The sequence below is a fragment of the Kryptolebias marmoratus genome, linkage group LG10 (assembly GCF_001649575.2).
Source record: "Kryptolebias marmoratus isolate JLee-2015 linkage group LG10, ASM164957v2, whole genome shotgun sequence".
NCBI lineage: Eukaryota > Metazoa > Chordata > Actinopteri > Cyprinodontiformes > Rivulidae > Kryptolebias > Kryptolebias marmoratus.
Window position 1 is genome coordinate 18,985,001 of NC_051439.1, and position 26,091 is coordinate 19,011,091.

The window sequence follows — 26,091 nt, forward strand, 5'->3', positions numbered from 1 at the left end:
GGTTCATCTCCAATCAAACCTTCATGTTAACCTTTCAGCCATAGGAATCAGGTTTTATTTTCTTATATTTTCCCTGTCTATAAGTTTTAATTGTTTGAAGCAGCTCTGCAGTAATTGTTAGAACTTGTACATCAAAGTGACTCAAACATTCACTAAAAAAAAAAAAAAAAGAGGGAGTCTGATTTTTAAATGGACCATTTCAGCACATGAGCACTAATTGCAGTCATATTCGGTTCCCTCCAGACTCTTCCTGAAGTTTGCTCTGAGCAAGATGAGCTGGACTTCCTCATGGAGGCTCTAATTATCAGGTAGAATCCTGCCACACACTTCTGTTCGTCATTAAAGAGCTCACAAATCTGTTTCTAATGCTCATTCTCCTGCTGTTGGTGACTCCGCAGTAAGTTCAACCACCAGAACATCGTGCGTTGCATCGGAGTCAGCCTGCAGGCCATGCCCAGGTTCATCCTGTTGGAGCTCATGGCCGGGGGAGACCTCAAGACTTTCCTGAGGGAGACTCGACCCCGGCTGGTGAGACACGCTGCTCGACTTCTACTCCTCGCAATAATACGCATTTTACACCGCTTTGTTTCTCCGGTAGTGACACCAGCTTTGAAGTTATAGCAAACAGTTGCTCATTTACACATCAGACACCATCTCTGTTCGTTCAGCTGATGGAGCCTCCTCAGGGACTCTTTCTCCTCCGGCTCTTCAGCTGCTAAACGCTCCATTATTTTCACCAGACAGTTGCAAACTCCGCTCGGTGTTTGGTGAATAACAGGTGGCCGATAGTTTTCTGAGCTTTTAAGGACATTTTTGAAGTGGAACATTAGAAAACAGGCAAAGAAAAAAGATTTTCTGTTCACTTGTTTTTTGTAGGAGTTAAAGTCCATCAGGACAGATTGAAACTCCTGTTCTGAATCAGTTCCAACAGAAGGAACATGTTCTGATCTGATCATGTTAACAAATCTGAAAAAATAACTTTATTTGCTTTAAATAGTGACATGAGTTCAGAAGTAGTATTTTAGGGGTAAACTATTTATTTTGAAGCTGGGAACTCAGAAATTCCAGGTTTCAAGGTCAAATGAAACGCAAATTATCCAGAAGTCATTGTTTTGTTTGTTTTTAGCGAGTTATTCTTTTTAACACAAGGCAGTCTTGACCACCACCTGCAAATCAATGGCTTGATTTGAAGTAGATTTATTTGAAAGTCTCATATGATGATTTTTTATGCGTTATCTACTCGTACCAAAGATATACTGAGTAACATTTAACCCTGGATCATCTGCTGCTGCTTTAGGACCAGCCGTCCAGCCTGACCATGGTGGACCTCCTCAACGTGGCCAGAGACATCGCTAAGGGCTGCCAGTATTTAGAGGAGAACCAGTTCATACACAGGTACATTTACTGTATGCACGAGCAAAAACGACAGAATGACTGGATGAGCTGCGGCGTTCAGGAGTCATGTAAACACAGCAGAAAGATAGACAAACAAAGGGTGGACAGAATGGGCGTGCACATGAAACACAAACGTAGCATTCAGTAAACAGTTGCCCTCATTCATCTGTTCATGTAAACTCAGAATCATAAACTGAGTCATCAGTCCAACAGGAACATACGGACTCCACACGCTTCATGTCCTTTGTATGAAAGCAGAAAGGACACGTAATGAGTTGAGCTTTGGAGCAGCCAAATGGGCTGGCCGGCTTGTGTTTTTACGGTCAGTACCTCCAAACCACAAGTTAAAGAGCATATCTGTATTTACTGCGGCAGGTGAAGGATGTGAGGACATCTGTGAAGGATTTTAGAAATATCCTTTCTTTAAATCTCTTCAAGATTTTCTAGAAAAGCCTAGTTTCAAATGAGCAGAGGTCAATGCTGGTTCTACATTTGTATCAAGACAATAAAAAGCTGTCTGCCTTTCTTGGGGCCTTTTTTCTTGTCTTTTCAGTATTAGCTGCTGACAAATGGAGCCCATTAAACCTTGTTTGGCCCAAAGTGCCACAGTAAAGCTCAGTCAATCTGTCTAATGTCTGACTCTATTGGAGGCTTAAAATATTCTTCACAACCTGATCTTCTGCCTTCAGACCCGTATTAAAATCGCCTCTAACACTGTCCTTGAAGCTTATTCCAGTTTTATGGAGGTGTGTTTACTTGAGGTTGACTAAAGGGCAGGGAATGAATGGAGCTGGTTTTAGAAAACGCAGCTTTTTCTCAAGGATTACAGGCTATCATGAAGAGCTGTGATATCCTTAAACAGGTTAAATCCGGAGGGTTAATGCTGTCTGAGAACGAATTACTCTAGCTTTTGTGTTTCTTTGCTTATTCCTCTGGTGGTACATCTGCTCAATGGCCGGTGGATCATGCGGTGTGACTTTTTGGTTATTTTATTTCACAAAAGGTTTAGCACTCACATTTGTAACCACCTGGAAAGAAGTTCAGTGTTCTGAAAGTGGACTAAAGCCCGCAGTGAAATGGGTCTTTAAATGCACCTTGAATTTACTGTAAATAAGCCTTGCAGAGCTGGGTCAGTTAAACATGTTCTAATAACGGTCTCGCCGTGCTGCATGAACAATATCTGCGCCCTTCCCTTCAGCCTTCGGCTTGTTGCAGCAGCTGCTGCTGCATTTTAAAACTCGTCCTTGCCGAGAAGCAAAAGCAAACGATTTCTATGAGTTTCTCCTCAATCATTACACAATGACTGCTTGGATTTAAATACAGAGCCTCACAACAGTCCTTTTCAGAGGTGAGATATGAAACATGAGCCGGTTCGTCCTTGTATTGAAATGACAGCATTCAGTCAAACATCTTTATGTCAGCGTTCCTCACGGCTTCATTCAGACTGGAACAGCATGTGTCAAAGGCACAATACTGGACAGAGCATAGAGGGAGGGATTACAACAGTCTTCACAGAGACAAGGTTTTCTTCCAGCGGCATATTGCTTTAAAATAATTTATATTATCATGGAAAGCACAATGTGTGTGTGTGTTGATTCATATATTTATATTTACTCTACTAATTGGATGTCTGCCATGTTGATGGAGTTGTATCTGTAACAGAACTCAGAAGGAGAAGAAATAAAGCAAAGAGAAAGGAGCTCAGTTTTCATGGCGTTCAGCTGCTTTTGTCTCAGTCGTGAGCAGTTTAATTCATGTCTTGTGTCCACTGGCTGCTTCAGTGTCACTCGGCTGAACTTTGACCTCGGTGCATGGCGAGCTTGCAGAGCTAGGACAAAAAAAACCATTGATGCACAGTGCAAGTCAATAAAATGAGTTGGTACAAAAGTCTCTTTTGGTCTGAAAAAGACATGAAAATAATTCAACTCTAAAAGCAGTGCCTTGTTTTGTCCCCATGTTGTTACATGAGGTCAGAAGAAACAAACCCAACACGGGTTCTATAAAGTGCCTCGTGTGTGTATGTGTATATATATATATATATATATATATATATATATATATATATATATATATATATATATATATATCAATTTCAATGGAAGGTGACATTTAACACAGTGGATGTCTAAGTTTGCTGACAAAGCTTAAAAGTTTAGCATAGAACTATCTGTTTTTTTGTGACTTCTATTGAGCTTCAAGTTAAAGATGATGGGTATTAAAGTCAGGAAAATGGTTTCACTGCATTGGCTCTCTGTTTCTGTCTGTCTGTTTCCTGTAAAAACGCCAATTTAAGCCCCCCCCCCCGACCACTGTGCATGCTTATCCAGTAATATGGCTGCAGCAGTTCATTCTTTCCTGAAGGTGATGAGTAAATATTACCGGGTTCAGTCAGTAAGACTGCTGTGATAAATCGTGAAGGAAATGCATCAAGATGCTCATTCAGACATGAAGCTGATGGATTCAGTTAAAGCAGTGAAAGGGGCTTGTTGATAGAGATCATTCAATCTTTCTAAGGCACCTGAGACGCCCCAAAATTGAATGTCTGCATCACCACTTAATCGTCAACGGGAAAATCTGTAGTGTGATTAAACCGAGGAGACGCTTCTCTGTAAGTGGCTCACTTTATTAAAAAGAAACAAACACAAATTCATGCACATCAATTACATCTCATTTTCGAGATGAATTATTTACTATCAAATTGAAAGTAGTGTTGAAGTGATATAAGTTGAATAATTTCAGACCCTTCTGACACACTGAAGTGGAGCAAATATAAACAGCTGAGGTTTCTCTCTTAAAAAGCTCCGTCTGAATCAGGATTTTTATCCTCATTGTGTCATTTCTCATCTTATTTAATCAGACTGTGGAGGCCAAACATCAAAACAATGTTTCTTTCTATACACTGACAAGCCTTGTGCTGTAAGTTATTCATTTTCATCCATTTCCTGCCTCATGATTCAGTTTGAACTCAGTGTCACATGATGTTCCCATCTTAAATCCTGCTTTTATGTGACCTTGTGCGCACTTTTCTGTTGCTTGATGAGGAGCCACATGCTTGCTTCTAAACGAGTTAAATTTGGATGATTGTGGAGCAAACTCCAGTGGGTGGGTTCTGCCTATTATCTCCTTAAAGATCGATTTAATTCATACAATAAAAACATGCAACCCATTCTGTCTGCATCACGTTTAAATTAAGTCATGCAGGTTCTGTCCGGGGTTTTCTGTTCTGATGGTGAGACTGAGTTTCAGATCCAGCAGAGGATTAACTGTGGGTGTTTCATTCATGTTTTTCTTTTTATATATATATATATAAGTAAATTACTGTAGAGGGAAAAGGCGAGCAATGCTGCACCTTCATGATTTTAAAAGCAGTAATCTGCCACACACAGTGGCCTGGATATTTGACTTTAATGTTTTATTTATTTTCAGGGACATCGCAGCTCGAAACTGCCTACTGACCTGCAAAGGACAGGGCCGCGTGGCCAAGATCGGAGACTTTGGGATGGCTCGAGACATTTACAGGTAAAACACTTCAAAGTCAGCCTTTGTTTCAGAGGCCAAGAGAAGAGAGGCAGGGGCTGAGAGTGAAGGCAGGTCAGAATTAGGATATATTTGAGCATTAAACTAAAACTTATACCACCAATGCAGGAAACTTATTTTAATAAGTTAAATATGAATCTAACTGTCAGTAAATAAGAACTTCAACTCAGTTTCCCATAAATGCGTACGTAACAACCAGTTCTGTGTTTTCAAGAATGTGAGATGAAATCTTGTGGGATCTGCTCGTGCTCAGAGTTTGTGTTTGGGAAGCGTCTCAGATACTACCACCCCAACTTTCAGTTCAATATCTGTAAAAGTGTCTGAGTTCTGGGCACTTCTTCAATAGTTACTTCCTGAAAGCATCGAAACCTGTCCACTGGTTCATGAGATATTTTGCTAACAGGCAGGCTCGACTTCAACAGCTGATGCCAAAACTTTAAGCACAAGTGTTGCACAATGTGTAGCACTTGAAATATGATTTGGGAGTGGCTCTCACCGACCACCACGCCACATTTTTAGCTCATTATCAGATAGTTTGTGGCGGCCATTTTGAATTGGATTGATTCTCCAGCATTTGAAAGTCATGCTTTTAAGAAAATAGAAATAATCTTGCATCATCATTCTGCTGAATTTTTAACCAACTTGGCTACAGGCTTTTACAGTGTAATCACTTTTTACAGACAGATAAACTGGTTAAAGTTTAACACCGGTTGTGTTGCTCTGACTCATTGTTTAATCGCCATGAGCTCATCTGTAGTCCAAAAGCATCTCATCTGAAATTACAGCAAACACAATTTCACGTGACACATTTTAAATGAATCCAACCCAGCGGGGAGATCTCCGAAGCCTTTCATCTGCTCGGGAATCAGTGCAGGAGAATGATGTGGGAGCATCTCGCCGCTCCATCAGCGCACTTTTTTGAATCATCCGATGGAAAGTCGCACAGCAGCAAAGTCACTTTCAGGGACGGCTGTTGCACAACATCCCTGGGGAGCCACATTAGGAATGCTTGATTTAATTGCTAATGTCGTTTTTTTTTTTTTTCAGGTGCCTTTTCTGCAAATTTGGTTTTATCTCTCAGCCTGGAGACATGGTGTCAGGATTTTATTATCTCTGTTGTGATGTGAACAGGGAGGGTGGTTGTTAAGGAGATATTGCCACAAGGCTGTAGGTGGGTTATTTTTACCGCTTTTATGTGACGAGGGACATGAGTGTTTTTGAGGCGATCACAGGGGACCGGCGTCCCAGCGAGAAACCAGAGCAAGGCTTAATGTCATCTTTTTATATTCTGACAGCAGAGTCACAGGTGTTTTTGTTATATAAATCATCTCAAACTCAGATGCATTGTGGGTTTTTACCTTTTTATAAAAGGCCAAGATAATGTGTGGTGAGTAGGCATTTATAAGCTGCTGCTTCAGTCTTTGCCCCATTTTCATCTTGTATCTTTAGAGTCACTGTGTTTGTTTTGTTGGTTATTCTATCTGGTGTCCACCAGGTCCTCCTCCAGAGTTTCATGACCCTGTGCTGACTACAAAATATAATAAATATTAAAAGATGGTGCCAAAAACCCAATGTAGACAAAGTTCACAACAAACCACAAGAAGGGTTAATAAAAAAAAAAAACACAGCTCCACATTTGATCAGTTTATATCAACACAAAAATTCCATTAAATTCCTGTCAATACTCACCTTTTTTTACCTTTTTTTTATAATGACAAGCCAGCACAATATCGCCCCCTAAGGGAGGGAGTGTAAAACACTGTGGAGCGCGCAGGCCTTGAACGTTCAGGCATGTTGAGGCCTTTTGAGTTTTACTGTTGCAGACACATTCAGTGCACACAGTCACACCATCCTGGGCTGCACGGGATCGACAGGAAGGACCTGGAGGACCTTCGCAGATGAAAATGATGACCAGACGGCTGAGCAGATGGTGGACTGTGAATTGGGCCTAGTGACATTATTACAAAAAAGAGGGGGGAAAAAATGGATTGTCATGCAAAAGTAAACAGTATTTGTTACAAAAAAAGTTTATTTCTCTAAGAAATTAGCTTAAATTATAGAAATTAATTAGTCGGCGTGTAGTAAGGTTTCAGGTTGCAGTTCCTGTCTGCCTGCTCCATATGAGTGCTGGCATGTTTTCAGTTTCCTTTGTCTCCTTTTTTATTTTCTCATTCAGCTCAGTCTGCTTTATCTCGTGCTTTTTCTTCCTAATACCTCTCAATCCACCGGCTTCCCTTCTGCTCATAGTAACCAGAAAATAATACAAATAAGTAGAAACTGTCTCCGTTTGACCTACAGGTTTTCTGGGACGCTCTTTAAAACCTCTTTAATCTGCAGCTTAGTTTTCAGTCTGTTTGGTAACAAACATTTCCAAAAAGTCAGGAATTTAAAAAAAAAATAAAAAGGATCTTCTGAAAGGTGGATTATCAGTCTTACATTCTACATATTTTTAATCTGTGAAACGCCTCAGTCCAGATAACAGAAACTCTGTGATGCAGCTGCTTTGATCAGTATTTTTAAAGCCAGTGGCACCTTAGTATGGCAACCAAATTGATATCTTTTTATAAGGACCCAAAACTGCTGGTGTTGACCCTTTCCCACCATCGACTGGATGCATTTATTGTAAGAGTTAGATTAAAGGGTTGGGTGAAATAAAATACTGGAGCTCTTAGATAATCTAAGTAAACACACTCTCTTAGTGATGGTTTTTTCTGCTTCAGTGATTCTGTGTACTCTTCCTGAAGGGTAACTTCCACTGCCAATAATTTAAGTATATATTAGCTGACTGCACATCATCTATATTCATTTCTGATCCCCTGAAGACCCACAGCTGCAGCTCCGAGTTAAAGAAAATTATGATTATTTACCTCAAGTTCACACTGGGATAAATGCAGTAGGGTTTTTTTTTACTTGAATTTGTAATAAATAAACCCGAGTCTTAGTTACTAAAAAGATGACTTTATGCAAATAAAGATTTTATTATTTTAATTTAATTTCTGAAGCTGTGTCTCAGCTGCAGATTGAGCACACTGCATGAATACTGCACGTTTTATTAAACCTCTCGGCACTAAATTGCACATAATATTTGGATTTCATTTCAGATGTTTCTTTCAAGACATCCAGTACTTATTTTTGGCTCAAGTGAGCAACAGCACAACTTGAAATTCTCTTTAACCCATTCGGACCTGCAGCACCTATGTATTGCATCAGGTATCATCCAGTTTACAAACAATAGGATGTTCCAGCAGAAAGTACACTGGCTTTGGATCATGAGTCAAAGAACATTTTGTGAAAGTGATTTTGTTTTCTTTCTTCGTTTATTTATTCATCCAAGAAATGGCAGCTGAGCTCTTTCCTCGTGCTGCGTCACATTACCACCTGGGAGATGCCCACTGTAATTACAAATCTGTTCTGGTCAGCCATGTGGCATTTAAACCGAGCAGCTGCTGCTGCTTCACTGAATTTTCTAGCAGAGGAGGTGTTCATTTAATTCCTTTACTTGTCCAAAACCTTGTGTAGTTCTGCTGGAAGTTGTCCAGCCCAGTTGTTCTATTAATTCCCGAGTGCTTCCTACATTAACAGACAAGAGTTTGGGGAACAAATTACTGTTTTTACAACAAAAATTAAGTGCCAAATAAGTTATTTTACTTTGTGGTTGACTTTATAGATGGAAGAAAATGTTTTGACTTGAGTGGGTTCATAAGGAACCAGGTAGTCACCCAAATCAGATCATTTCTTCCCAACACAAATTTAGCTCAGGGTTCAACCTGGCAGGGATGTTGGATAACAACCCTGCTTCTTCTTTACAAGATGAGAAGTTCTTGGGAGGTTTCTGACATTGACATATTGGAAAACGTGACTGGATGAGTCCGTTCGATGCTGAACCTGAGTTTTGTTGTGTGGATTTTGAGGTCTGTGTATTTTTGTGTGCAGGGCGAGCTATTACAGGAAGGGGGGGCGCGCCATGTTGCCGGTGAAGTGGATGCCACCTGAAGCCTTCATGGAGGGGATCTTCACATCGAAAACAGACACCTGGTGAGAACCCTGCACATTTCAGTGAATATGAGGCTGTTCTCACCTTCTGTACTTTACCTGTTTTTCCACCGTCTTCTATCCATCACATGAGATTTAATTTTTTATTAAACGTGATGTCTGCAACTCGTCCGCCGCTTTCAGTTTTAATGATGCCAATAATTTTTTACGGCTTAATTTGCCGCTTTCTTTTTCACCTTGTCACTAATCTGTCTTCATCATCTTCCTCTCAAAAAGGTCGTTCGGGGTGCTGCTGTGGGAGATTTTCTCACTGGGCTACATGCCGTATCCAAGCCGCAGTAACCAGGAGGTGTTGGAGTTTGTAACCAACGGTGGAAGGATGGACCCGCCTAAAAACTGTCCTGGTCCAGTGTAAGTGCAGATCCACACAGATAAATGTGTTCACCAAAATCCCCTGAAGTCTAATTAGGCTGTTTTACGAACATAAAGAGGCTGCTGTGTGATTTTGACAGGAATCCAAATTAAATCCACGTAGACGAGCTGTAATCTAAGGTTTGCTTTCAATGTCTGTGTCCAATCCTGGTCCCCAAAGGCCACTATCCTGCATGTTTTAGTCATTTCCCTGTTCCCACAGCTGATTTATCTCTTCAGCATCTCAAGTTTTTGCAGAAGCATATTAATGACCCTTTCATTCAAATCTGGTGTTTAGGGAGTATCATCTAAAACAGGGATGTCAAAATCCAGACCTCCAGGCCTCCTATCCTGGAAGTTTTAGGTTTTTCTGCTCCAACACACTTGATTGAAATGGTTTAATTACCTCCTCACCAAATCATCAAGTTCTCCAGAAGTTATCCATCTAAAACATGCAGGATAGAGGCAAGGATCAGGACCGACTTACCGACCACTTCTTAATGTGCTGCCTTACATATGAATTCTGATAGAAAATATAGGGTTTCACACTCTAGCTTTCTTCTCTGTGATGATAAAAGTCCAGTATAATTCAGTCATTTTGAAGTGGAGTTATGATAGTTTGTCTGACAAGCTAACAGCTAATTTGAATGCACTTAAAGGGACTTCAGTCATCTTTAAACTGCTCCAATCTTCATATTTTATAAACCTTTACATTGTCATCACGCTGTTATTTACAAGAGCAAATAATGGAGACAGGAATTTAATATTTCTGACAGATTTGACCAAGCTGAAGGTTTTTAAAGTAAAGCCTTTGGAAGATTGGAGTTGTTTTAAGATGGCAACAGTCCACTTTGGTCCACTTAATGTCTTCTGAGGTGGTTTAAAACCCAGGAGGACAGACATCACAATAACATACTGTGACTTTTAAAAAAGTTTATTCCTGGTGAGAGAGAAACAAGTAGCTGCTGAAATCCACAACAATTTTAATAAATACTTGCATATATAAAAACACAGGTCCGTAGCAGAAATGTTACCAATGCGGCGACCTTTCAAGCTGCAAATGTTAAACCTTTGCCATTTTCTAGCTCCCCATAATGATACATCGGAGACAAATACTCCAGGCACGAACAGAGGCGTGTCCACACCTTTTATTCTGGTCAGGCAACTTCCTCCTCTGTGTCCTCTCGTCTCCTTTACTTCTTCATCTTTGCTATCAACCAGGCTCGGCACAGAGAGAGCCATTCTCCCTTACGTCTCCATGTCTATATCCTACCCTGAACTTTCTCACCTGTTGCTCATTTCTCCTTTACCTGGGTTCTGTCACCTCCATCTAGTAGAGTAACCTGAAAATGAACACACAAACATTCACAAAACGAATTTCTACTAGCCGTTGGCTCATCAGTCCTGTCGCACTTGAACAACAGGTAAAATATTAATTGTTCACAGCTCTGCAGCCTTGTACGTTCCCTGTAAATGTGGGCTTTTATATGCAGTCATGGTTTTTTGCGGCACTCATTAGATACACCAAGGTCTCTATTATAGTGATGCGAGAACTTCCCCAAAAAACAACCGATCAGCTTAATAAATGGCTGAGCTTTAAAGTGGTGGGAGGTTACGCTTGAATCTGCAAGAAACAACCAGGACGAGTATTAAAGAGCATTTTGTTACAATCGATCTAGATGGCATTTTTCAAATAAAATCAGAGAAACCGCGCCGGAGAGAGACACTGCAGCTACACAGAGGGGAAGTAATTAAAATCTAATTGTGTGTTTTTTGTTTAGGTACCGTATAATGACTCAGAGTTGGCAGCACCAGCCTGAAGACAGGCCCAACTTTTCTACGATTCTGGAGAGAATTGATTACTGCTTACAGGTAAACGGATGTATTAAAAGGAAATATTTGGTGTTTTAGGTCATCATATTGTACAAAAGCTTCACACTGCATCTATTAAAATAGACCATCATGCATTGCGGTCTGAAGCCAGCTGCTTTGGCGTCAACAGAGCATGCCAGCATTAACATCGGCAGCTGCTCGTTGATTTTCTGACTCGTTGAAAATGCCCAAGATCAATAATTCTCCAGATGTTTCAGCTGTCAAGTTTCTCATCTCATCTGGCTGAGAAACAGGATTTTGAAAAGTCTACTGAAACCACATTTTATACAATAACTGTTGGATTACTAAGACATGCAACAAGTCTATTCTAGCATCATTAATAGGCTGTAATTATCTAACTTCAGGTCTTCCTCAGTCAGTGTAAAACTTCCACAATAAAGACCTGTTGACCAATCTGTGTATTCCTAGTTACAGCTGCAGGCTTTGGATGTGTACCCAGTTACACACAATCCATCAGTATTTTCCTTTGTGACACGTAAGAGTTCATATTCTGTTAAACTGTTTGTTTTAGGACCCTGATGTGGTGACCACGCCCCTGCCTGTGGAGTATGGGCCTGTTCCTGAGGAGGAGGAACATGTATCCATTCGCCCCGACGACCCCTCAGCTCTAGCGGTGATTGTGAAAGCCCAGGTGCCTGACGGGGACGCTCCCCAGCCACCTCCAGCCTATCCCGCAGCGGACAGAAGAGGGGGGGAGCACACGGTTGTGACAAGCACAGCAGCAGAGGCCAAAGCACAGACATCAGTTCAGCCTCAGCCATGCAATCACCAGCCTCACACAAAGACCTCCATCGCCATGACAACTGCTATCACCATCACCTCCACCGTCTCTGACACACTTACTGCCAAGCCAGCTCATGTCACCACCCAACCAAGCTCAGAGGGGGGCCACATTAACCTTGCTTTTGCCCAGGGTCACCCCCAGGAGAAGGACGGGAAAAACACCAGTCTCTGGAACCCCACATACGGCTCGTGGTTTCTGCAGCAGCAGAGGCAGGGAGGTGTGGGGGGACCAGGGGGTAGCACTGGCAGGGTACCCGGAGAGGGGCAGGAGCAGGTGGGCCGGACTGTGGCCGAGGTGGCGGGGGCGATAGGTCTCCAACACCAGCACAAGCAGTTTCAGCATCAACTGCAGCTGCTGCACCATCAGCAGCAGCAGCAGGGTCTCTGCAGGCCGCTGTTACCTCCACCGCCCCCGCCTGCAGGCCAATCGCCTCTGCTTTTAGATTCAACAGCCTTGCCCCCAGCTCCACTCTACAGACTGAGACGTTTCCCCTGTGGGAACATCGGATATGGATACCAGAAGCATGGCCTGCCGCTGGAAGCTGCCCATGGAACCCCCAAGCCCCCTCCACCCCAGCAAGGTACCTCTGTACCAACCTCAGCAAACCATCAGAGGGGGGCGACTATTCCCAATCCGATGTCCTTGGGTCGGTCAGGCGTGTCCGAGGACAGCCGCCCGCTGCTGGTTACCATGGGAACAGTGCAGGACCCAAGACTTCCCCGGATGGAAGGCCACAACGCCACCGTGCTTTAGCCCAGACGCCTGTACTGCTGCTCTCATGATCAGGACATAAAGCAGTTTTCACCTCCAGCTCCCCCCCAAACATCTTGGTCCATTCCTGTAGTTCTACCAGAACAGAACTCTGAAACGGGCCTTTCACAGGACAACCTTTGAGGTATGTTACAACCCCCAACAGACCTTAAAGCACATTAAGAGGAGAGAAGGAAAAAAAAAAAAGTATTTTTTCATCACAAGACTGAGTAAACAGATGAAGAACCTTCCCACTGTTCCTTGAGGGGGTGGGAGAAACTTGTATTAGACTATTTTTCGAAAACGAATTAAGATACTGGATTATTATGAAAATTTATACTGGGGAAAAACAGTTTGTTGATGTTTGCTTGCCTGCTTGTTAATTTATTTCACAATAACTGGTTTTACTTTTTAATCTGCATCAATATATTTTTATTAATACATAGCAAAAACAGTAACTCAGGTTACAATTTTGGTCCCCCCCTCCCCATTTATTGTTAAATATTATCCCTCCTTTTTGTCAGAAGAGAAAACTTGTCCATTTTCCCCCCTTCTTAAAGCACTTCATTATAAATTTGCATATTTTATCTTTTCTGACATAGGGTGGGTGCTGTGGAATACAAATGTGTGAAAAGTTTAAGTGTAATTTGCTTTCCCTATGAATGAAGCACATTGTGTTAACATCCATCTGCTGTAAAAAAGAGCTGTCACTATGCTCAGAAACTTAAAAAAAAAACTGCATATCTGTAAGCAAAAGTCAATATTTTGTTTTGTCTCCAGTGCCTGTTAAACCACCTGTTTGTTTTCTTTTTGATTGATGTATAAACTGCACCTGTAAATGTTGTAATTATAAAGTATTGTACTATGGTTAAAGCTGTACATTGCCCTTCGGAAGACATTCGCCAAAATAATAAAGTTACTATATAACATCTGGTGTTTTGAAAGACGTAAAAGATTCTATTTTCTCACAGCAGAACTCAGACGTGCCAAGTTCAAACAACATTCTGAATCATTTGCAGACAAAATCCTGGCTTATTTTAGAGCGTAAGGGAGCAGAAAATGAGAGCACAAAAGGGCACGAAGAGGACAAGTCTCTGCAGACACTCGTGAGAAAATAAAATTCAGGCGTTGCTTATAAAGATGCCAGACTAGTTTTTACTGACATTCAGTCTGACCTTCGGGCCAAAAGGGAAGGTTGAAACTCAACAATGTAGCTTCGGTACAAGAAGATCAGGACATCTGCAGCAGCTTCCACAAACCGCTGAATATATCACAACAAAACACAGCTCTTCCTGCCTTCGCTGTTCTGATCAAGTTGGGCTGAACCTCCGCACGCTGTATGCTAAACACATTAATTCCTAAAACTCTGTCAAAACAGGTGATACTTTGTAACTGCGTGCCTAGAGTACTATTCTAGATATTAAGACATGGCATGTCCGAAGATAGTCATTGTGATTAAACAGCAGCCACAGGAAACTGATTTAGTGTTTCCTACACCTTAAATCAATTCCAATAAATCTGGGTCTCTGTTTAGTAACAACTTCTGCAACAGTGCTTTAAATATTACCATAGTTTGACCATTAAGGTCCATTTTATGGTAATTAAAGAGATGACAAACATCATAATAAACTACGATCCAGGTGAAAACCTTCCTGTAAACTTCAGTTCAGGTTTATAACTGCAATCCACAATAAAAAAGGCATCAATAAGGGCAAGCAGCACCATACAGACAGAATCATTTCCAGCAGTACACCTCTCTGAAAGAAAAGCTCCGCAGAAGTTTAAGTTGATGGATGTCGGGTTTTGATCCACACGGAGCTGATCAGATCAGTGAGGATGAAGCCTCCAGCAGACGAAGAGGAGCAGCAGAAATCAAACTAGTTATTGTCTCATATTATTCAGAAGCAGCCTGATTAACATCTCATTCCGCTAACATACTAAAATTTTATAACATTTGGTGACGAATCACGGCGGCTCATTCTGGTTTTGTAGATCTGCAATAAACAGGATTACGTACAGTGAGCCGGTCATTAAAAGTACATAAAGCCCTGCGGAAAGTGGCGAACGGAGACCCGACAGGATTATCCCTTTAGTGTAAACATGAACAACAGCACCGGTGCTGCTGCCAGGATCAATTTGTCTACAAATAAACTCTATCCCTCAGGTTCCAGCTGTTCCACATGTTTGGTTTTGGTCTCCATCGTGTTTAAATAAAACCAAACTAATCTTAGTTTGTGGTTCAGCTGAGATTGGTCATTTCATTTTACAAAATGCTGATAGAGACATTGAGCACATCAAGACTGAGAAACTACTCCAACCAGAAATTAAAAATGCTCTTAGTCTTTGTTAAAGATCAATAATGGTCTTCTAGCTGCAGAGTACAAGTGACAGGACAATATTCAAAAAGACAAACATTTAAATTTCAAATCAGCCACACTGGAAAGCCTTATGAGCGCCTCTCCTCCAGAACCAGAACCTTACACCACAACAGTTTCTTCCCATCCGCTCCCTGATTGAATAATTTGCAAACAACATTTTCCACCTGAACTGAACAAACATAATGAATGCAACAGTAATAAGCAGCAAAACTCAGACAGTGAGGTTCAAACACAGCAGAACGAAAAACAGTTCGTACCAAAACAAGAGGCGTCAGCGGGCGTTCAGACCCTGCTCCTTTCTCAGATCGACAACAAAAGACCTGCGGGTTTTTGTGCAAACGCCGGCCTCTGATGCTGAAAGCCTTCTTTACCATCATTCCTTCCTTACATTTGCAGCACAGATGCTTGATTAATAGAACAGTGTCGACTTTGAGCACATTTATGCCAAAATGTGAATTTTATCTGTAAGCTTTCCAAGATCAAGACCAGAACAAAACTTCATTTCACAAGTTAGTTTCCAGACACAACAACAAACAGAACCAAGACAAGCAAAACCAAACCTCAAACTTCTGCAAAAGTTTCATTTCGTTCGGAGGTATGACGACACTCAAGCAGCCAAAAAAGCTTCACATCCAAGATCATAAACAAGTACTTTACACAGACTCAAACAGCTAAATGTGTGGAAGCCTTTCCATTATTTCAAAAAGCTATTTTCTATTAAAAAATAAAAAAGCTTTTTTTTCCTGACATGACTTTTGAGTTCAACTTCCCAGCATGTTGATGACTTTTCTGTCTGAGCCATTGCTGCACTTTTCATCAGCTGCCTCTCACCTGCATTTACATTTAGAAGTCATTTTCACAAGTGCTTTCACTAAACATAATAATGCTACACAGCATGTGCATGCTCTTTTTTTTTCTTTCTTTCCCCTTTTCGACACTGCTTCTCTAAAGAATCCAGCAGAAGTTGAATTCATAATGACAAGAGTAACCTGTAACTGTTGGAGGACAAGTTTTCCACCACAAAGTCTCACAGTCTTCTTCCATGATGCATCTAAAAGTGATTAAATACACGTGCACACATCTTCGTTCAAAGACGATCTATGGTTTAGGTTTCAGCAGGTCTTAAGAGGAGAGCCTGACTTCTACACGGCAACACACAATTTAGACTCCTGAGAAGAAAAAGTACGTTAAAACGGGGGTTTAATCAAAGTGCTCATAAAAGATTTAAAGCTGAGCATTCCTTAAAGTAATGCATATCGCCCACCGCCTTCATGCCAGAGTTTGGGTGAAATGCTACCACCACATCAAATGTTAGCTAAATATCTGTAAAACTGACGAGTTATCAACATTTTTGTGGTTTGCTGTGGTGGTATTCTTTAACTGGGTTCACTCCAAGTTAATCCAGTGATTACTTTATGAAAGTTTCATTCAAATCCGTCCTCTTGTTCATCATACTTTTTGCTAACGCTACACACAAACACATTATTGCCTCTGGCGGCAGGCGATGATAAATATAGTTCCTGTCAAGGAAACATCTGGGTTAATCAACTTTCTGCTTAAATCTATTTTAGGCATTTTTCCTCAAACCAAGACTTTAATCATCTGTCTTTTAAATATATACATTTAGAAAATAAACTATAGAAAGAAGATCTTTAAATCAATAAGTCCTGCATCCTATTTAAAACATCTGCTTCCACTTCGACAAAATTAAAGTTTACTTTGTATGTACTATGTAAAAGGAAGTTAAGAGTCCTTCACATATAAGATGAAAACTACAAAACTGAACATAAAGAGACATTTGGTGTACTTACCAACAAATCCATTTCAGCAGTTTGGAGAAAACTCTTCATCACTGGAACCTCTCCCTCATTCCGCCCTCCTGTTCGGACTGCAAACATGAGCAACAATAAGCATCCAAAACAATTTAAAACAAGCAATCAAACATCAATTTGCTCCACTATCATAGCATAATAAGGTATGTCACTCCTATTCAAAGCTGAATTTGTGAATCCCAGCTGGTGTGAAAAGTAAATAAAGCTGCTCCCGTCAGCGTCGACGGAGGTGAGACCTGCTGGAATTAAAGAGTAAGTGAACAGACATGTAAGCATTTCAAAGTGTTTCAGCCATTTCAGATTCAGATTCTAAAAGGCTTTGTATCAACAATCCAACAAATTTATTTTCAACAGAGAAGGGGGGAAAATAAAATAAGAGTGGCAAAGAAGCGAGGTTACAGTGGAGCAGAATTGTTTATATTTTATATAAAATCTTAAATGTGTTGGACTGACCTCTTCTGTCACACAGCCACACGTCTAATGTTTAAATCAGAAGCTGCACCAACAACCCTGAATGATTTAAAGAGCAGATTTATCAAATTATAGACCAACAAATAAGAATCGGAAAGAAGAAAAACTCAGAACTGTTAAAAATAAAATGTTACAAAATTGCTTTAGCATAAAAAGAAGCTTTTTCTCAAAGGAAAAGAAAGTACAGATAAAAATGTTTTAACTTTGGAAGGTCTTTTGTTGTTGTTTATCTTATTTTTTTCCCTCCCCACCTACTCGTATCATCTGTTGCAGACATTTCAGACAACCTTGGGCTCTGCTTTTCAATCACAGGGGGCCTGACCAAAACAGATCAATGCAAGAAGGCCACTGGAGATTCTGCTGCTACTGTTGTGGCCTGCACGCTCTAATTGGGTGGAACATGAGTGTTTTACTGAACAGCGGTCTTGTTTTCAACATGCACGATCAATCCGCAGGGCTCCTCAGACGCTCTCATCAGACGGCAACTCTATCCACCAAACTTCTGGGTGGTTACACATTTCCTGTGTCAAGGACCTCATTTAGCTATTAAATACAACTCTATTGCCTATTAGAAGCCATTTAACAAAGGTAAGCTTTACTCAATAGCTGTTAGATCTATTAGAAAAGGTTTTTATTGGACGCTTTTTTGCAACCCTATATTTTTTAGCAATAGCAGAATGCAGATTGTAAAGTTATAAAACCTGATCCAAAGTCTTATTTCAGGCTCAAACATAAAACAGCTCAGATATTTGAAGCTGTGACAACCCTCTGCAGTTTAGAAAAATTGGGTTTAAAGCGCAAGCCAGTGTTAAATAATTTTACTGCTCAGCTTCATCACAGCTACAAGTTTGTTATAAATTGGCACTGATACCTATAATTATATATTAATCTATAATTCCAACACTATAATCTGTATTTTTCTGATCAAAACGGTTTGATCATTCAGGAGGAAACAACTTTTGTTGATTAAGTTGCATCCTGAGATTAATTAATTAACTTTTTTTTAATATAGATTGATCTGGTATCCATCAATCAAATAAAGTAAATTTTATTTTCCCGTTTTAGCGTTTTTAATGAGTACACACTCAAATAAACACACGCATACATTTAGTTGGACAGATAAGTACATAATTATCTGATAAAAATCAACTGATCTGATCAGAATTAGTTTTGCGTATGGAAGCGTCCATCATGTTGTTCTTTTATCTTATTCTATCACACTGATGTTTGTCAGTGCAATCAGATTAAATATAGTGCAGTTATTAGGAAACCCCTCTCACATACACACACACACACACTTTAAATCCTGCCCAACCCGATTCTAATCAGAAGAACAAGTTAACTTTGTAAAGTGCATTTTGTCTCCAACAAGTGTTTGTTTTTTCCTGTGTTTCAAACCTCGAAACAGCTCAGTTTCCATGAGGAAGTTAGAAATAAGTTCAAACATCTTCAGCTTTTTTCGTCCACCAAACGGGAACCGTTGATGCCGCAGTAGGTGACGCGGCTGGGTCGAACTAGCACGCCGTATCCGGGCCGGCAGGTGAAGTAGCGGCGCCCGCCCACGGAGCCATCGTTTTTGCCTTTTGGGCCTCGGAGTTCCAGACCGAGCCAGAGTCCCGGGGCAAAGTCCGCCGTGCCCAAGTACCGGATGGAAGCCATCTCGTTGGCGCTGCTCAGGAAGACCTGCATGCCCACGTGGAGGCGCACCTGTCCGTCAGAGCCAGGGGAGGGACCAGAAACCACTGAGGTTCGGGGAAACCCACCGCTGCTGCCGCTCAGGGTGCTCCAGCGGCGGCGGTGAGGATGGGAGCGACTCCTGTTTCTTTGTTTTGTTTGTTTGTGGAAGTTCAGGAGGGGGGGAAAAAGGCGAGAAAGATTTATGAGAAAATGTATGTCGTGGGAAAGGATACATCAAAAGTCAGGAGATTAATATGAGCTCAGGGTTTTGGGGATTGATCTTCAATACCCTGTTCTCCCTCATTATAAGCACAATCATGCAGCAGCCGTTTAAAAAAGAAACCTTTTGCTGACTAATACCTCTGCTTCTTATCAGTATTGATTCTGTCACTGCTGCAGGGGATTAGGATGAAGCTGAAAAAGCTCAGGGGGGAAAAGAAAAAGAGAGATGTGAGGAGAAAAAAAAAAAAAAAAAAGTCTCACCTGGAAACCGGGCTCCTCCTGCTCGTCTCCTTCGGAGCGGCGATGGCTGATGATGTGCTGAAACTGCGACGAATCGTTCCTGCAAACCAATCACAGGAGTTTGGGGGGGGGGGCTTCCACAAAGACACACGCAGGCAAAATTCGGAATAATAAACACACAGATGCTTTTTAAATAAACTGCAGGCTATTTCTCACCACCGAACTGATGACTGAGGCGTGAGGTGGTGAGCTCTGAAAGGCAGTCAACTGAACCATGGATCCTGTGAGCAAAGAAAAAAACAAGACGCTGTGGGAAAATAATCATGTTTTTGTCAGCAATATAAACAAAAAGACATTATTTAAACTATCATGAATAAGCACACCCTAGAAACAACCTCATCAGTTTGGTTTAATGTCTTCTTAAATCTTCAGTAGATTTCTGAAAATACTGAGGGTGAATATTTAAAAATACATTTAAGAGATGAGAATATAAAGGTGGGCACAGAAATAAAAGCACAGAGGACGTGTGAGAGAAGGGGGAGTTTGTGATATCTGCTGACAGGAGAAGAAACGAGAAGCTTCTGGATGAGAATGTGAAATCTTTCATTAGACAGCTGACAAGCACGAGCTGTACCCCGAGGTTAATTAGGAAATAAAAGAAGACATCCATACAGGAAAAAAAAAAATACAAAGCTTTCCAAAAAGCAGCTTTTATCAACAAGAACACAAACGGTTGCGAAAAAGAAAAAAAAAAAAAGAACGAAAAACACAAAAGAGCAATATGGGATTAGAAAAAAGGAAGACCAATTACATGGAGAAATTAAGGTGCGACAGTCCATCAGTTCTAATAAACACTTTCACAAACACATTATTTTATATGTCAACTGCTTTTTAATAGCTTTTATTCAGTTATGACCAATTTACTCTGCAGGCATGGTGCTGGTAATGTGCCGTTCAGTAACTAAGTGGCTCGTGCATAAAAGTTGTCAGGAAACAGGCTTCATATCCGCAGGATCAAACCCTCACAAACAACTACTTTGGCACGTGATAAATGTGTAATGGTAACACTGTGTGTCTGTATTGAGGAAGTCCAAATAAAGTGAGGAAATAATGAGGCGTTAGAAGTAAGAGCAGGTGTGACGCTTCTTAGCTGCACGTAAAAACAGTCTGAAGTCAGGCAGACTTTCTAGTAATCTTTATAGCTGTCCTGATCAATAGTTCCTCAGGCCTTCTGAAGGCATTTCAAAGGTGTTTTTTTTTTTTAAAAACTGGTTGCTTTTTCCTCACATTTTTGTGTTGTTTGTTCAATCTCTGACCTCTGAATCTTTCAAGGAGAAAAAGGCTTCTAAACACAAGGGATAAACCAGCATTGTGTCAAAACAAATAAAAAAAATCTTAAATCGAGTCTTTTAGCTCTTTGTTACCGGCAGCTCGCTACAACAGCATCCATATCAAACTGTATTACCCTTGGTATGTTTTAAAACAGAAAATGGGATTTTTGCATCAACAAAGTGTTTCCTAAAGAGCTGTTGGCAGAACACAGCGGATCCCAAAGTGTTTCCTACTTGTAGAAACCAGATTTTATCAGTAAAACTACCTATATAGGAGTAGATACCATGAAAACATCATAATTATTTATTTACTTGCAGAGTATAACATACAGAAATAGTTAAAAAGAGACTCCTGTGTATGAAGCATTTCAATATACAATACCCCTGACACATTTTACTAACAACTTGTTATGTAAATAAATCTTTCTCCATACATTTCAGCAATCCATTATTCTTGTTTAAAAGTAGAACTTATGGCATCTGGCTCATTACAAGGTGTCACATTAAATTGAGAAGTCATACTGCGTGAGAGCTCCAGGCTTCATGTTTGATAACTCTGACTCCGGTTAATCACCAGAACAGAGGAGCATCGTTTACCACACAGAGTGCAAAATCAAATATGCCAGCAGTCGCACAAACGACAGACAAAGAAACTCATTAGTGCCATCAGACGTATTGATGAGAGCGATGAAAAGCAGCCTCGAGGAATCGCCGTTAAGTCTGCTCTGAATGTAAAGTTTACTTTAATGCTTCTGCAGATAAGCTGACGGAAATCGTTAGGAGGTTCGAGTCATCCCAACACTTACCTCTGAACTCGAGACGGTGGAGCAAAAACGCCGTGTTTTGGAGGACAGCTGAAGTACCTCACTCCTCCCACCGAGCCGTCATTTTTACCACTCGGCTTGTCCAGTTCGATGCCCAACCAGAGTCCTGCGAAAGCAAAGTCGGATGAATTCAGAAAATGGGCGCGATTCGTCAGCAGCTTCCGTTCATCGGACTCTTGTATGAAAGGCAGACAGAAGCCTCCAATGTGTTAAAGTACAGAGAGAAAGTCGAGAGGCTGAACAAGTGGAGCTGCATTTCCTGTTGGTAAAAGTTGAAGCCCTCAGCTCACACTGAAACCAAGCAGCACTGATTTAAAGTGTCAAAGGAAACGTGAGACTGAAATCCGCTCGAACGTGATCCCAGTGGTGTGAGACACATTAGTAATAATTTATACACGACTGATGCCTGAAGAGAACCGCTGGCTAAATATTAATGAACCCTGTGAGCTCCTCTGTTTGGGCTTCGGTGGCTTTTTGCTCAAAAGCTGCAGGTTTTTGGTTTTTTTTTCCCCCCAAATCTGATTTTTAGGGTGACTTCAGTTCAGCTGAGGATAAATTTATAACAAGGGGGATTAACGGAGCATTACGTAGGTGCTGCACTTGATTCACTCTACAATTTCTCTTTTAAGTTTCTTTGCTTATTTTAGAAAAGAACCAGATTGTGGGTTGTCATGACGACCCCTGAGCTAGTGTTTTTGTGGACATGACGGGGCAGCACGTTCATAATTTAGTTGTTGTAAGGTAATAAAACTGGATGATGCTCATTTCTGTGATTCTACATTCTAAATATTAGTTAATTTTTTTTAAAAATATATCTATTAATCTTAGAGGAAAAATTCAAGGCCAGCAAATGTTTTTAATTTAGAGATGAGCAGGTTCTCTGTGATCAAACTTACCAGCTTGTGTTATTTTATGTAGCTTAAGTCAGTGGTGCAGCAGCTTGTTATTCACTCATTCATTCAAATCAGGTGTCAAAGCAGAGAAACACCTAAAACATGCAGGATAGTGGCCCTCCACGACCAGGATTGGACACATATATGAATAATAGAGCTTAATAACAGGGTTTTAGGAGACTAGTTATCACACTTTTACATTTCTGAAGCAATAAATTAATTTTTATAAGGCTAAAGAATTGAAAGAAAAATAAATCTTGTGATCTTATATTTAACACAAGCTGCAAATCATGATTTATTCAAACCAAAGCTTCGAATAATTTAATTTTCTGCCCAGATGTTGTTGAATTTTGTCTGTTCTATCAACAGTGCAAATATTCATGTTCAAAATTTATAATTTCCACAAGAGCCCCTCCCCTCATCCCCACAAAAACAACATTTGTTTTAATATGATCACAGATTTTTTACAACTGACCAGAAGCAAAGCTGGTTTTGCCACAGAACTGAACAACGCCGGTTCTTTGTCCCGCCACCAGCACCCTCTCCCCCAGTCGCACCTCGACGCCGTCACCCAACAGACTGCCACCTGAAGGGGTTCGACTTCTGAAACCTGCAGGACAGAGGACAGTTTGTGTCAGGTTGGTGCTACTGGATCTGCATGCTGACATGAAGCTGCTGAAACAGACTTCCATCGAGTCATTATGCAGCTGTACCTGCAACTGGAGGAACTGCGGCACGAGACGAAGACCGAATAGCTGGTGACGGCGCCGTCCTGGGATTCGGGGAAATATTCTCTCTTCGCTGCCTGGCAGGAAGGCGCTGCCTCGGCAGGGGACGAGGTCGGGCACTTGGTCTGTGCCGAGAGTCCAGCGAGGACGATGAAGAAGACAGGGACCGGGAGAGGATACCTGAAGAGATTTGAACAAATACATCTGAAAAATGTGTAAATGTGATACAAAGATCAAGTAATCCAGTTGAGAGTTTAGACTAAATTAGCCACAGTCCTTCAGAGAAACACCACAAGCCAAACTAAAAGGTGCAACACATCAACTATTAGTACGTTATAGAACCAAATATAAGTAATTCCTCTTAATAATGAATCCACCATCTTTGCACTGAAGTTTGAATCAGAAACTGTGATGCTGCAGTATAAAACTAAGGTTTTCTTTTCTTTCTTATAGCAACACATTTTAAAATAGTTTCTTTTCCCTAGTGCCATGTATTGAGGTTCAGCTAAAAGCCAAAGTGTTAATCCAGTCTGCCAACAGGAGGGGATAAGATGGAGCAGGATGCTCAATTTCCCTCTTAAGAAGCCATTTGAACGCAGGACCTCATTAAGCTTTTACCTTCTACAGACCTTCAGCCATAAGTTCATTAAGTACCCACTGCTTGGAGGCTAATTGATTAAGTCTGTGCCAAAATGCTTTAAGAGGAAGAAGATCTGGTTACAAATAAACCTAAAACACAAACAGTAAAAAGAAAAATTTCCATTTCCTGACATTTCCGAAATTTTAACAGGGAGTAGTTGAATAAATTGGTAAAAGAGAACCATTTCTAAAATCTTAATCTGGATTAGTTCGATTTTTTAATAGTATTTTAAAACTTAACCTTTCTTAAAGTCTGCTCAGTGTTTATTGCTACTAAATTTCTTAATCGAATCGAATTTCCCACAGATGGATTTATGATGCTGGATTCATTTTTTTAGATGCGCTAAACAGAAACAGCTGAGAAACTACCCAAACCGTGCACGCACACTTCTAAAGCACATTCTCTAAATGTAACCAACACTACCCCCACAGTACCTGTCTTACTGCCTGAGGCGTCTCCCTCTGCACATGCACTGTGACCAGGTGGACTTTCATGACCAGCAGGTACTTTTTTAATGACAAATAAACCTTTCCACACAGACGCACAGATAAAAGGAGCCAAACACAGATTACAAAATTAGTCAAATAAAAGAAAACTACAAACTGAACGAAGAACGTGAAGGAAAAGCTACATTTGATAAGCATCTTTCCATGACTCCAGAACTTTAAGGTTATATTCTGTAGGACTTTCTGAAATTGTGGGGTTTTTTTCTTAAATCGTGCAGCCCAAGTGCACGATCACCTCTTACACACTGGCTCAACCATGTGCCACAAATATACCTACATAAAGCCACAGAATTTTAACCAGGTTGGGGTTTGAGTTTTGATTGACCACTGCAACACCTTGATTCTGTTTCAGCTGTGAAGCTGTGGGTTTGCTGCTGTGTTTGGGATCATTGTCCTGTTTCATAATCCAGTTTGAGCCAAACTTCAGCTGTTGGGATGGCTTCATGTTCGACTCGAAAATACTTTGGTCTACAGAGTAGTCTGCACAGTGCTCAGGTCTTTAAAACATGATAGAGTGGACTTTTTAATTTTCCACAGCTGTAAATGGAGAGGTTTGCACAAAAAGGTATAAAAAAGCCACATCAGATCAAAGCAGATCACTTGTAAACATAAAATGATGAATAAAACACATTGTTGCCCCCTCATTCTGCCCCAAAAAGGGCTGAAAAAAAGCAATACACATTAAAATGCAAAGAAACATGCTGGTGCTCCCCGGAAATGGAAACTGGCTGGAAACAGATTGAACTTAGGCAGGGTGGGGTCCAACCCCAAACACGCTTGGGAGGTAAAATAGTTTCGAACCAAAGTGGGAATCGTATAGTTGAAGACACATTGTTAATCTGGAAAGAAGTAGTTGACAAGTAGAAATTGGCAGATGTCACTGGACTCCTGATGTGGCCCTCCTGTAACTCAAACTTTCGACCAGGAAAACTAGATTCTTCCTTTTTAGGCTGGAAAGATAGAGGACTTGTAGCTTTGTGCTAGTTTGTAGAAGGTAACACTGTTAAAACATTTGAGCAACTGAAAAGAGATTACAATCTTGAGAACAGAGACTTTTCTGCAATACCAAAAGAAAAAAGGTGTTCCTCCAGGAGGTAATACTGTTGTGCAAATTATTACAAATGTTTATACTCACCTCCCATGTAAAACCGTTTCCAAACTATATAAGGGGTTGCAGAAACATAATGGAAATAACATCTTGATTATTAAGTCAAAATGGAAAAGGGAATTGGGAGTAAAAATTACAGAGGGTGATTGGCTTTCAATGTGTGTGACACAAAAGACATCTACCAGTTCTAAAAGATGGAAGGAATTTGGATGGAAATGCTTAAGGCCCTTATGGCCCTGGGCTAGGGTAAGGGTCTTATCAGGGTTTAATGGGATAGGGCCTTTTGGCCCTGGGCTAGGGTTAGGGCCTCTTCAGTGTTTAAGAGGTTAAGCCCTTGTGGCCCAAGGCTAGGGTTAGGGTCTCTTCAGGGTTTAAGGGATTAGGGCCTTTTGGCCCAGGGCTAGGGTTAGGGTCTTCTCAGGGTTTAAGGTGATAGGGCCTTTTGGCCCTGGGCTAGGGTTAGGGTCTCCTCAGGGTT

At 40.9% G+C, this 26,091-nt stretch overlaps 2 protein-coding genes across 10 annotated transcripts in view; one reads left to right on the forward strand and one right to left on the reverse strand.

The window, feature by feature from the left end:
* alk (ALK receptor tyrosine kinase) overlaps positions 1 to 13,097 on the forward strand; it is a 323,506-nt gene extending 310,409 nt beyond the window's left edge. For all 3 annotated transcript variants that reach the window (XM_017426185.3, XM_025008021.2, XM_025008022.2), the window contains 8 exons: positions 244 to 308; positions 399 to 528; positions 1,298 to 1,395; positions 4,822 to 4,914; positions 8,866 to 8,967; positions 9,202 to 9,336; positions 11,118 to 11,208; positions 11,741 to 13,097. In XM_017426185.3, coding sequence (XP_017281674.1) covers positions 244 to 308; positions 399 to 528; positions 1,298 to 1,395; positions 4,822 to 4,914; positions 8,866 to 8,967; positions 9,202 to 9,336; positions 11,118 to 11,208; positions 11,741 to 12,766 — 1,740 coding nt within the window. In that variant the 3' untranslated portion in view covers positions 12,767 to 13,097. The remainder of the gene's footprint in view (positions 1 to 243; positions 309 to 398; positions 529 to 1,297; positions 1,396 to 4,821; positions 4,915 to 8,865; positions 8,968 to 9,201; positions 9,337 to 11,117; positions 11,209 to 11,740) is intronic.
* Positions 10,255 to 26,091, reverse strand: part of LOC108241751 (CAP-Gly domain-containing linker protein 4) — a 38,199-nt gene continuing 22,362 nt past the window's right edge. For 3 of the 7 annotated variants that reach the window (XM_037977743.1, XM_037977741.1, XM_037977742.1), the window contains exons 10-16: positions 24,434 to 24,526; positions 23,345 to 23,539; positions 23,107 to 23,241; positions 21,721 to 21,844; positions 19,800 to 19,864; positions 19,605 to 19,683; positions 17,292 to 19,266 (exon numbers count right to left, since the gene is read on the reverse strand). In XM_037977743.1, coding sequence (XP_037833671.1) covers positions 18,894 to 19,266; positions 19,605 to 19,683; positions 19,800 to 19,864; positions 21,721 to 21,844; positions 23,107 to 23,241; positions 23,345 to 23,539; positions 24,434 to 24,526 — 1,064 coding nt within the window. In that variant the 3' untranslated portion in view covers positions 17,292 to 18,893. Of the gene's footprint in view, positions 10,680 to 16,952; positions 19,267 to 19,604; positions 19,684 to 19,799; positions 19,865 to 21,720; positions 21,845 to 23,106; positions 23,242 to 23,344; positions 23,540 to 24,433; positions 24,527 to 26,091 lie in introns of those variants that run through there. The other 4 variants (XR_005233621.1, XM_037977739.1, XM_037977740.1 and 1 more) reach the window with 4 other exon arrangements.